Here is a 12,917-nt window from a genome sequence, read left to right as displayed (position 1 = left end):
GTGAGAAGATCCAAAAATCATATTTTCTCTTTTATTCTAAACATCTTAAGATGATTAACATAGCATGAGAGAGTTTCATTGTGATCAATATTTTAAACATCTTAGAATAATTAAACTAACTGATCTACAGATGATTGAAATATAGAAACCTTTACTAACCCCCCATACTATCAGCTTCTCTTAAGTATAGTCAAACAATGATTTGTCTCACTTTCTCCAGTATCTTATAACAACCAACATAATAATAATAATAATAATAATAAAGATAATATTGTGAGATAGGACATATTCGATTTGAATTTACCTGAGCTGCCTCCTGTTGTTTTTTCAGCTGTTCAAGCATCTGCTGAAATTCAGCCTCTTTCTGTTCTGCCTCTTCCAAGGTGGCCTGATTCTGTTCTTCATAGGCCATGGCCACCACAGCCAGGATCAAATTTATCAGATAGAATGAGCCCAAGAAAATCACCAGCACAAAAAATATCATGTATGTTTTTCCAGCAGCACGTAATGTCTGGGACCAAGAACATCAGAATTATGTTTTTGATATTATTTCACTAACCGTCAGCTTCAACTTTCAAGTTACTGGTATGTCTTGTAGGACCATCATATAAACAATAGTTATGATGGCCATAGCCCCTCTTACTTTTTTGTCTATTTTTAACTTCAACCTCTTTCTTCTCCCCTAACTACTGCATTCACATTCTAATTTCCAGTAGGGAATTCTTAGATTTACCAAAAATAAAAGAGTCAAGTAGAATAACATGGATACTTCCATCAAAAAGCTGGGTTCTGATGAAAGTCAAGGAAGAGACCAAAGACATCTTGCTACATCTGCTTATTCACTTTTATCACTTGCTCCCTGGGGAATATTACTAGAGAGAGTAGATGAGGCTGAGGCATAAGATGTTCTTTCTCTTTGGGAAGACCTGTTTCTGGGAAGGGTGGGAAGTAGGTTGCAAGTCAAGGGAAAATAAGAGAGCATCACTGTTCCTGGCATCACTATGCTTAAGATGTGTTATAATCAATAGGATAAAGGACTCATATTTTTCAATTTCAAAGTTCTGCTCTTTCCACAATATTATGCTGTGGTGTAAATATCATAACTAAGTTTGTTTTCTTATACAATTCTATTTAAATGCAGTATGTGTCTCTTCAGGTTCTCACCAGTTGGTAAAGATTTTCCCAGAAGTCCTGAGTCATCAGTCGAAAGAGTGACAAAAAAGCCCAACTGAAGGTATCAAAGCTTGTGTAGCCATAATTGGGATTTCTACCAGCTTTCACACACATATATCCTTCTGGACATTGGCTGTAATGGGGAAAAAGAAGATATTACAACAAGTTCTGTTGTCTTTTTATTTTGGTAGCATGTTATAACATTGTCCAGGCAAGAAGACTTACTACTTTAAGGAAAAGAACCATGATAAGTAAGTAACTAATATATTTCCTAACTTTTGACTTAACATTTTACAAACCACTTGACGTCATCATTAAAATATCTAATAGCCTTTTCAATGGTATTTTATATATCTATTTTATATTGATAATTAGCATTTTACATATTTCTCATTCACTTTCTCTACTATGGAGGCTCCAGAGTTGAGTCTTGGTTCACAAATATTTAAGAAAAACAGCATTAGAGCTAAAGTATTACTTCTTGTTTAGAACACAAAATGCCTGTCTAATATCACCTTATAAATAACCTTAATTATAGCAAATTAGTATAAATAAAGTTAGTTGGCTGTTATCTGTCAGTTTCTACAAAAAAGAGAAAAAATGTGTGTATACGTACACACACACACACACACACACACACACACACACACTATTGGCTTACCCTGCATCAGAGCTATTTCCGCAAAGTAATGCATCTAAAAAACCCTCCAGAAAATAATGATATCCTGTTAAATAAAAAGAAAGTCACATGACGGACATTTGTATTACCTTGCAGAATAAGACCAAAATCGAACACTACTATTAAAGTTCATTGAATAAGTTTAATTCAAAGACACAGATATTTGTCCCTTCTCACTCCAAATACTAGATATTATATTAAGGGGATTAAACACTTAATAGTACTAAGCATTTATTCTGTGTAAATGTGAAATTAGTGATAACCAAAGGTATTAATATAGTATTTTAAAATAGTATCAGTATTTTTCCACTACCCTCTTAAAGACTAAAAATTTCATTCTGTAAAAATAGATAAGAATACCATGATTTCTCTGCCTTCTCAAAAATGTCATATATTTCGAAATAAGGGATTATTTTTTCTGGTATTTTATATTTTTAGATACTGTTTATAAATGTTAATAAGTAATCATAATATAGATTCTACCAACTTCTAGAATACATCATAAGCAGCTTATAGTAAAGGATGCATAAATAATGTTAACTACTAAAACAAATGAAATAAAAAATAATCTTAAATACTTAAAAGCTAAAATAATAACTATAGGTGAATATAACGTTATATCAAAGCTTTCTGTCTCTGGCGAATTCCTTAGATTTTTTCAATACCTAGTTGAAGTGGCACTTTTGTGAATTATTCCTTGATATTTTCTACTTCCTTCCCAAAGATTGGTAAAATTAAAAATTCTTACTATGGTACCAGTAACATGTATATACTTCTATTATCATTGTACTCATTGTTCTATATTGTAGTTTGTTTATAAATATTGTTCCTCCTCAAAGGAAAGTCTAATCATTAATTATTTCCATATTACTAGTTTTTGGGACCTAGTAGCCTTTCAGTAAAGTTTATCGAATAAATAAGTAAAGGAATGACAAGAAAAGAAACATGTGAAATTGAACAACCATTTTGTAAGAAAATTTTTTTAAAAGAAAAATTTTTAATTTTCTTGAAGAATTATTTTCTAGATTCTAAATTTTCAGAGAAATTTATTCTGTTTATAGTTCTGTAAAGAATATAAAAACAATAGAAAATATAATTTTTATTTCTAATGTCTTTACTTACTTGAAAATAAAAAATTAAAATAGAATTTCTTAATTAAAATTAAACAAAGTGAAAGAAATATGATAGTTTCTGGATGAATTTTTGATATCAGGTATTTATAAGCGAAGTTTTTTTTTCCCATTAAATTCAATGATTTATAAGCCTAAAGAAAATATAACTTTCAGTTATGTTTATGTTTTATTTTAATAAATTTAATTTTTTAGTACTTTCAAATACAAACTACTTTTTATATTCTCATTTGGTTTAAAATAATCTCTTTCAACAAATAGAATATAATTAGAGAAAATATAAGAAACAGAATTTTAGAGCTGAAAATGACCTTGAATATCCTTGAGTTTGAATATAAGAAAAATGGAGTCCAGTAAATTTCCATAGAGAGAGTAAACCCTAAGTGACATCCTCATAGTCAATTCCTTGATATTAGATTAAAAAAATAAATAAACAGATGTCAGGTAGTTGATGCCAACAAGGGACTTATTGGCATATGAAGTGAATAAGGGATAGTTAATGTGTTGCTCTGCCATGTATTTTTCTTAATCAAGGCATTTTTTCTTAATCTAGAGATTTACAACTGTTTGAAAATTATTTGTGAGCATATCACTAAGATCTTGGAAGAGTTAATCTGTATCTACCAAGGTATTTTCAAAATCTGCAACTATAAAAAACACTGATTAGATTTTTATTATGCTATCATTACTTTAAGAATTATCAAACTTTTATGACTAATCCTACTTGTTCCACACAACCAGTCACTAAGTTTTTCTATCTTCTTTGATTTTTTTCAGTATTAGTCATCACCTCAAAATAATAAAGACAGAGCTAAATTTAAGCACATCTAGAGTCTAAGTTTTATATACTCAATATTTTTCTTTAAAAAGAACCTTCCCTTTACCCATGAATCATGCTCTAACTCTCTGCTTTTGAAATGTCATTACGGGCAGATACTAAAATTAAATAAAAGAGAGAAATTTTTACTTACTTTTATTGTCACTTTAAAAAGAGAAAAAATATTATGCCAATTATTTGTCCATCCTTCTAGAGTAGATTTAAACATTTGGTTATTTTGTCTAAACTCATGAAATAAAAATAAACTGATTCCCATAACTTCACTGATTTATTTGAATTTTTTTGTTACACTCTCCTAAAGCTTAATTGACTCTAATTACCTTCTCTTTGATAAAACACTACTTTCAATTCTTATTCTAGAAATATAAGAATACCGTTTACCTTTAGGTTTCGCTTGATTTCCATAAAATGACAATACAAATAACTTACTAAATTATAACACCCTAAAGCGTTGCATCATCACCATTATTTTCCCAGCATTCTATACAGTCTCTAGGATATAAAAGGCATTCTGTCATTAGTGCTTAATGGGTCGCATTTACGTCATATTTTAGAGTTCACAAAGGGCCTAAGAATATTTTATGCTGTTTGATTGTCTCAATCCTCACAAGAATGTACAGCAAATAAAGATCCTAGGCAAACTTCTTTTTAGCTGAATTCTTCAGTCTCCCATATGATGACATAACAGAAAACACCATTCAGGAGTCAAAATTAGAACAGTTATCAATAAAATAATTAAACGTATAAGCAAACCACTGATGTGATATTTAGGAGATTTCAACCCAGTATGCAATCATTTAAAAAATGTTTATGTCTAAATGGAAGGTAAATCAACAATGAAAAGATAATCTATATAACAGTAGTTCTTACTTGAATCTTGAATATATGATTTCCAGTCAAACTCAATGACAGTTTCATTTATAAGTGTGCCATTGTAATTCACGGTCATATTCTTCTCTATACTATGCTCCTCCAGGGAAGCATTGGTGGGAGGCCACTGTACACATTTATTCCGCAGGTTGCCCATGAAGAGTTGCAACCCGATCAGAGCAAACACACTCAGACAGAACACAGTCAGGATCATGACATCTGAGAGCTTCTTCACAGACTGGATTAGGGCTCCCACAATGGTCTTCAGGCCTGAAAGAAAGAAGGCTATTACTATTAAGACTTAGAAAATGTGAAATAACAAAAGCCTCACACAATTTTCTTGAAAACATAGATTCCGTGCATAAGTCCAAAGATGACTGAAATGCTAAGTGGAAGAGCAACACTTGGTGGTAGGCTGAAGTGGTTATGGAGATGAGCTCAAGAAATGTAATAACAATAAAATGAAGATCGATATCCAGTTATGCTGAGAGAAAATAACAGGAAGTTCACAGTCTTCATGAAGCCTACATTAAGGAAAGGGGCTTGTAGTTCTCCTTTTTTTGCTAATGAACTGTCCCATACTTTTATTGGGGTCAGTTGTCAGTTTTATAACAAATTACCTGAATAAATATTTTTGAATTCTTACTTATAAGTATGAAAGATTTTACTATAAAACTGGAGGTAGTTTGGGTTATGATTGCACTTTAAGATAATAAGTCCTTCATGCAGACTCATGCTATTGTTTATTATCTTATTCTCTTCTCTTAAGCAATATTAAAATTACATTGTATAGACCTAGTCATCAATGGCTAAAGTGAACAAGAAATTAAAGAATGGTATATTCAATAGGGAACAAATCCTTGCTACAACTAATATGGAAGAAAAATGACGTCTCCAAGTGCAAATCACACAGATTGTATATTTCAATGTCTCATGCAAGAAATTGTTATACTCTAAGGCTGACAAAAAATGTGAGACCATAAAAATATGTCCAAAAGTAAGAATCATTGTCTTTGAAACACCTGATTTTGATTATTATGATTTTGACTATTATGGTTCCCAATTTTCTGTAATACTGAGTATTAAGCAAAGAAGCTCTCGCTGAAACAAACATGATGGGTCGGCCTTGATGGTTAACGCAGCTCTCACCTGGAATGACTGAAATTGTTTTCAGTGCTCGGAGAACTCTGAATGTTCTCAACGCTGAGACATTGCCCAGGTCCACAAACTCTGTCACATATCTGTAATAGGGAGTTCACATACAAACACAATAACAGGATACAAAGAAAGAGCTGTAGGTACAAGGAGCCTTATGCTTTACACTAATCACTTCTTACCTGGAATTACAGAAATAGTTTTCAAAGCTCTCAAGACTCTGAAAGTTCGAAGAGCTGAAAAATTGCCTAGGCTTACAAATTCTGTTACATACCTGTAGAATTAAATCAGAGTTATTCAAGATTTAAGCAGGATTTATATTATTTGCTTGGGTCTTTTATAAAGAACTTCTTGGTGATTTCGAATGATAATTTTGTAAATAGCAATTTAGAAATTAGAATCCATTAGTATGGTTTTCTTAATTCACACAGTTTAAGGCCATTAAGTAGATGTAAACTTTATAAAATACACAAACCAGTTGCCATTTTGAAAAACAATACAATTGACATCATGTGTAACTTAGAAGAATTAAGTAAAAAGAAAATAAATCTTAGCTATAGTCTTAGGATTTCGGTTAGAAAAATGCATGAAATAGTTGAAGAGAAATTGAACATGAAAAAACAGATTGCCTTACCGACTAGCTGTACATGATAGAATTTCTCTAGTGTAACTCTTAAGTGAAAGTTAGGCAAATAAAAGGCAACATTTTATGGGGGCGCAATCATGTCCCTGCCATTACTCCTATTTTATTCTCATAAAATAGTAGGCCCAATACACCTTCTTTGAACTGTGGCCAGAGGGAATGGCAAAAAAAATTGGCTTATTCTGACTAGATATGTAATTAAGAGGAGACAGGCAGCATTTGGAACCCTGTGTGTCTCAGCTCTACTTCTCTTCCTGTCCACCTCATTATACCTGTAAGAGGCCAAAAAATGTTAGCTCCTGAAGGAATGATGAGGGCCAATGTTGTTGATCTAGTTTCCTCCACACTCTAATTTCACCTATTCTTGAATGGCCTTCTATTACTTTCTGAGTCTCTCCTTTCATGGGGAAGTTTACCACTAGGAAAAAAAGAAAAAGAAAAAGAAAGACAGAAATGCAGATATTGTGCACATTATTGAGTGTATCTGGAAGAGAGATAAGAGTGAGAAGGTTTATACTGAAGGTGAAGAAAGAGATGAAGGAAATTATAAAGGGAAAGAAGAGAAAAAAAGAAAGAAAAGGAATCACTTTAGAAATAGGAAGTGGCAGAAAGAGTATGTCTATGTCTTAAACTAATTTGCTGATAAAATAATTTAATATATTAAATACATAATACCTTATTTTCCTACTAGTTTGACTTGTCAGAATGTTTAGATGCTAGTAAATGCTTATTTTCTATCATTCTACCAAACTAAGAAGATGAGTAAGTTCAATGAAAATTTGTGCCACCAACATTATTGTCTGTGGCTGTAATTTTTCAGTCATTTTCACAGATGTATTATGAATATACCATATCTTCATATTTGGCTGTGTATGGTGTGTATGTGTGTGTCTGTGTGCGTGTGTTGAAAAGCGGTATGTGTGAAATTTGCTGACAAATGTTTGTTACATGTGAAAATTATAATTTCAACCACTGTAAAGCTTTTAGGCCAAAGTGATATGCCACTTTGACCTCTGTGGTGCTAAATGTAAAGCTGAAGCTTAAATATATAAATCACACCAAAATAGTCCACATGTAAAGCAAGTTTATTTTTTCAAAGCATAAGCAGAAAGCTAAACTGTACTCTTCTGACATTTCAAAGAAGGTACTTACGCAAACGTAATGACAGTAAAGTCGAGCCAATTCCATGGGTCCCGAAGGAAAGTAAAATCTTCTAAACAGAAGCCCCTTGCAATAATTTTTATGAGTGATTCAAAAGTATATATGCCTGTGAAGGTGTACCTGAAGACAGTATCCAAAAAAGAATTGATAAAGTAATCATTTTCTTTCACAGCATATGAATATCTTAGCATTCTGTCAATTGACTAGGTGAATATTATCGAAGGAATCTAAACGAGTCAATGTTATTTTCATGTAAATAAAACATAGCCCTAAGTTTAAATTCAACTTCCTAACACATGAAGTTGTTTTTAAGTGTCCTAAAAGCAGAGTGAGATATGCACACTGTATAGTCTAGGTAGCTACTGTCTGAAATATCTTAGTAGTAACATAAATGAATAAAGCCTCCTGAGAATTATCTAGTACATTCATGTGATGGAGTGGATAGCATTATAATCAATAATATTGCAGAAGCATAAAATGATTTTCCTTTAGAAACTAAAAAACTCAATTTCAATCATGTTTTATGAATGAGAGGACATTGACAAAGTAGCAAGTCTGACGTTTTTCTCTTTCTGAAAGATAAGATAGATTAACCTACTTGGGAAAAGAATTTTGTTAACATCAAAGTAGATACTTCTAGAGTCATAAAAGGTGAAAATTTAATTTAGAGTAAAATATTGGGCTAACCCAGAAACTTAGATGTTTACAAAGTTTAAATCTTCTACTCAGGAGTGGGAGAACAAAATCAGAAACCAGGGCAATGAACGACCTGTGGGCTTTACACATTAACTTCAGTTCTTTAGGAATTCTTTGTGTATATATTATATTTCTTTTATAATCTTTGTCTCTTTTCTGATTGGCTACAATTTGGAAGTGTTTAAGAATGAAAAATCTTTTGGGAATACCCCTGAGGTTGTTATTTTAAGAGTCAACAGCCATAGAGTAACAGTGGTTACAACAGAGCAGGGGCACTTAATGACAAACCTGGACCCTCTGCCCTCAGAGGCATCCTGGAACAGAATCCATCAATGCAGTTAGTAATGCTTCCAGTTTCTGAAAACACTACCCTAACCTCAGTTAGTATGGCCCTTGGTCTATTGAATTTCCAAGTTCTAATATCCCAACTTCTGTGATTTTTTTAAGTGAATATTTTGGTTATTACGCTTGTAACTGATATAGACCTGACATGAAGTGGACATGCCTGATGGAGGGGTCAACTTTGTGAGACTCAACACATGTAACTTGCTCCCATATATTCTTGACTCACTGAATTCATCTGGAATTTAACTGGAACCAAGGTCTACCATATTGGCTCTTTCTTTAATTTGTCACATTTGTTTGCCACTGTATCATAAAGGAAAAGTGGTGAGTGTCCAGGAATGACGGACTTCTGATAACCACCAAATACAGGTGAAGGAGATATATTAGATCCAACACCATCAGGCCTGAGGGTCAATAAATATTGTCTTCCTTCTTTGTAATTGTGTCTGGAAATGGCCTTAGTAAAAATGTTCTTTGGTTTTATTTAGAAGGTACATTAAGGCTTGGTTTCAAAATCCCAAATACTTATAAATGTCTATATATCTATATACATATTTATATCTATCTATCTAGCTAGCTGGCTAGCTATACAACATACACATATGTATACTCAGATAGTAGGTGGTTTAAAATATAAGTTGAACTTACTCTACATTCTTTGTCCAGTCAGGAGGGTTACTCATTGTCATAAACACACAGTTTGTCAAAATAGTGCACATAATTAGCATGCTGAATAATGTGGGTTATTGTTAAGGAACACGTACACAAAAAATCCAAATCCACATATTATATTATATAAAACTAACATTGAAAACCTTGAACTACAGTTTAGCCAGGACTCAATGACAAATACTCTGCAGACAAGTCATCTAATTTCTTTAAATTTTAGTTTTGTAAATTTTTGTAAATTTAAATTTCAGTAAAATTAGGGTAATAATATCACCTTCACAGAGTAGTGATATAGATTAAATGAGATCATGTACAAGAAAGCTTTATATAAGTACAAAGTGTTGCTTTTGATGCTATTATGAAATCAATATATTTATCCCTAGAGAACTTCAGTGGGAAAACTGCGTGCAATCTGGTGTCAAACAGTTTTTGAGCAGAGAGCAATGACTTGAACTATGTCTAGTAATTAAAATAGTAAATTGTTGAAGAAGGCTACCTGCAAATTGCAATTTTGTAAATACGTTATACAATATAGTTCAAGACATTAAAAAAATTATGTACAAAGTGCAGTATGGTGCTAGGTGTCAGATTCCTCCATTTTGACTGAATTTTTATGAGTGTAACAGCATTAGATAAGAGTAAAAGTGAATATTCTTGAACTCTAGGACTTAACATGATGTGAATGTAATAAAAGTTCGACATAAAAGCCTCTCTATGCCACTGAATTTACTTACGTTTCTACTGATTTTATACAACGAAGCTAATTTTTGTATAGACCTTATCGGTTTGAGGTACAGATTAAATGAATTAATATGTGTGAACTACTTGGAACAGACCTATATATTAGTAGATATAATCTAAGTGTTAGCTCAAATGACTAAGACATAACAGAATTATGGAGCTAAAAGAAACTTAGAAAAACAACTGTTCTAATCTCACTATATTTTAGAAATCAGAGATATAAGGCCTCTAGACAAATTAGATAACTTGGCCGAGGACTAGAACACAGTTTTCCTGCCTTCGGATTCAATATTGTTTCCACCACAGTTTATTGCCAAAACAAAAATTTTCCATAAGTGAAAAGTTTTCATCAAATGACCACACGATGGCAGTAGGAACACAAACTAGGATAAGGACATCTCCATAAATGTAAAATGTTGAAAATGATTTTTATGTCTCAAATCTTTTAATTTTAGTAATAGCATATGTATGGCACTAAGGAATCTCTTGCTGTCAATTTATTTTATTTTAGAACACTTCTTAAAAAAATAAGGTAGTATGAGTTCACAATCTTTACAAAAGTATATCTATATTTATAATTGCCAAAACCATCAAAAGTCACATAAGCAGACATGAAGTGATTGGCCAATGAATATGAACAGATGAATGTAGTTGTAGAGTCCTTTTTTAACATCAATAGGAATCATAAAGCCAAACCCCTAAAGACCATTTGAGAATATCATCTCAGCTCCTTTCATTAATTTCCGGAATCTTTACTAAGCAATCAGTTCTGCATGGCAGAGTCATAATTCAATGACTTAAATTTGAAATTCAGCCAATATTCCAGTACATCCTTCACAGATTTCATTAGGAAAGTTCAAGAGTTAGCTAAGTATTGACCAAAGCCCTCTGACACTCTCTCATGGAAAAAATATGATTAAAGGCTTATTCTAAGGTACACTAAAATGTTTGATGTTATAGAAGTGCCTAAACTTGGTTCAGGAAGTAGATTTCTTGGTTTTTATATCTTTATTCATTGCAAATTCTAGATCATCACAAACTTTGTACAAAGATGGTAAAGATAAACTAGATTTTAAGGGCTCAATCATACAAGTATTTTTAGAAAGATACATATATAAATAATGTTAAAGACTATGATAACCATTATATGTAATATATATTTCAAAGATATATAATATATAAAATATTTATATAATGTTAAAGACTTTGTAAGTTTCAGTGACATCTATGTGGCTAATAAAATTTAAGAATGGAGCTTATATGACAAAAGATACAAAATGAGAGAGATAAAACCCAGAAAATATGGACATTTTCCCAATGTAATTTTATATTTAGCTACAAAGCGCTTGCAGATTATGTACAAATAATTAATATCGATCACTTGAAAAGGATATGAATGTACCAAAATCTTAATAGCTATTTTCCTAAGAGGATTGAAGGGAGTTAAAATGTACAGGGCAGAGGTGGCACTGAACCGGAAGATGGCCTTCCCTTTATTCAATACTATAAAAGTCTGTAAGATAGGAACACAACACACAATATAAAAGTACAAGCCATTTAAACTCAATTGCCTACTTTCTGTTATTTGTCATAATAAATCATTCCAATGTTGCAACTTTCGATGTGCACTATGAAGACAAACTGTCACTGGATCTCTTCTTAACTAGAGGGGACATGCAATGGTATCACTTACCTTTTACCTGACACTTACCTGCACTTTTTTCATATGTAAGATATTCAGGTGAGAATTTATTTATTTTATTAATATTTTAAACATCTGAGTTAAAAAAATGTCTTAAATGGGTGCATATTTCATTTCATTCTAAAAAATCCTAAGACATTACATTCTTTTATAAGGAATTCGGCTTTCCCAAGTCTAATGTTTTGAAAATTAATTCTGTGTAATGCAAAATCATTCAATAGGACTAATACGTTTTTTAAAAAATTAATATTCTTTTACCATTTATGCTTACAAAATAAACATTATCACTTTATTCGTAATATGAAATAAAAACAGCCACCATCAAACCCACTCAGGTTGGATGGATGTACTCCAATAATTGATTTTTGGAGGCCAAGTTCCCTGGACAGTATCTTGACCAGGAGTGCTAAATTCTGCATTGGGATTTCTGAGTTAGCTGACACATTGAATTCTGATCCCAATTGACTGCCTAGATCATGTAGTGCTTTTTTAGCACAGAGGAAAAGCTCAAAGCTCCTCCAGAACCTAGGATCCAGGAATTCGAATGAAACTGCATTCCAAATATCAAGTATAAATAATAGCAATTAGCAGTGTGACAACAAAAAATAAAGCAGCAATATGCAATAGCATATGAAGGATTCTGACTCAGTGTTTCTTAAGATACTTTACTTATTATCAGGCATAGCTGGGGGTAGGGGAAGACATTTTTTCTGTGAAGAACATATCTTGGGAAGAGAACTTCAAACTTTCAAAATTAAAACTCACTCATTCTTTAAAAGTTCTGTTTTCTCCTTACAATATACATTCGTAGATCACATTATGACATAGCAAGAATTAATTTTATGTTTATTTTCTACTAAGACTTTGATAAGAGTTTATTCTCTACATTTAGTTTGCAGGTCATCAATAGATTTCTCATTTCTTTTTCTATCTACCCTCAGGGTTTTCTAAATTCAAATAATCACTCCAAAACATTTACAGTTAACCCTCAAACAACACAGGGGTTAGAGACACTGACCTCTGTCCAGTCAAAAATCTGCCCATAACTTTTGACTCCCCAAAACTTAACTGATAGCCTAATGTTGACCAGAAGGAAACCTTACCAATAACATAAA

General features: G+C 32.0%; 1 protein-coding gene across 8 annotated transcripts in view; it reads right to left on the bottom strand.

Annotated features, from left to right (window-relative positions):
* The window catches only part of LOC107521033 (sodium channel protein type 1 subunit alpha), a 121,988-nt gene that overhangs the window by 43,366 nt on the left and 65,705 nt on the right, over nt 1–12,917 (bottom strand). For all 8 annotated transcript variants that reach the window (XM_036236640.1, XM_016165387.2, XM_036236644.1 and 5 more), the window contains 8 exons: nt 11,495–11,613; nt 9,339–9,428; nt 7,641–7,769; nt 5,840–5,931; nt 4,691–4,960; nt 1,835–1,898; nt 1,165–1,306; nt 305–511 (listed from right to left, as the gene is read on the bottom strand). In XM_036236640.1, coding sequence (XP_036092533.1) covers nt 305–511; nt 1,165–1,306; nt 1,835–1,898; nt 4,691–4,960; nt 5,840–5,931; nt 7,641–7,769; nt 9,339–9,428; nt 11,495–11,613 — 1,113 coding nt within the window. The remainder of the gene's footprint in view (nt 1–304; nt 512–1,164; nt 1,307–1,834; nt 1,899–4,690; nt 4,961–5,839; nt 5,932–7,640; nt 7,770–9,338; nt 9,429–11,494; nt 11,614–12,917) is intronic.

The sequence above is a fragment of the Rousettus aegyptiacus genome, unplaced genomic scaffold (assembly GCF_014176215.1).
Source record: "Rousettus aegyptiacus isolate mRouAeg1 unplaced genomic scaffold, mRouAeg1.p scaffold_m13_p_2, whole genome shotgun sequence".
Lineage (NCBI taxonomy): Eukaryota > Metazoa > Chordata > Mammalia > Chiroptera > Pteropodidae > Rousettus > Rousettus aegyptiacus.
Note: the sequence above shows the minus strand (reverse complement) of the source record. Positions and strands in the feature narration are given on the sequence as shown.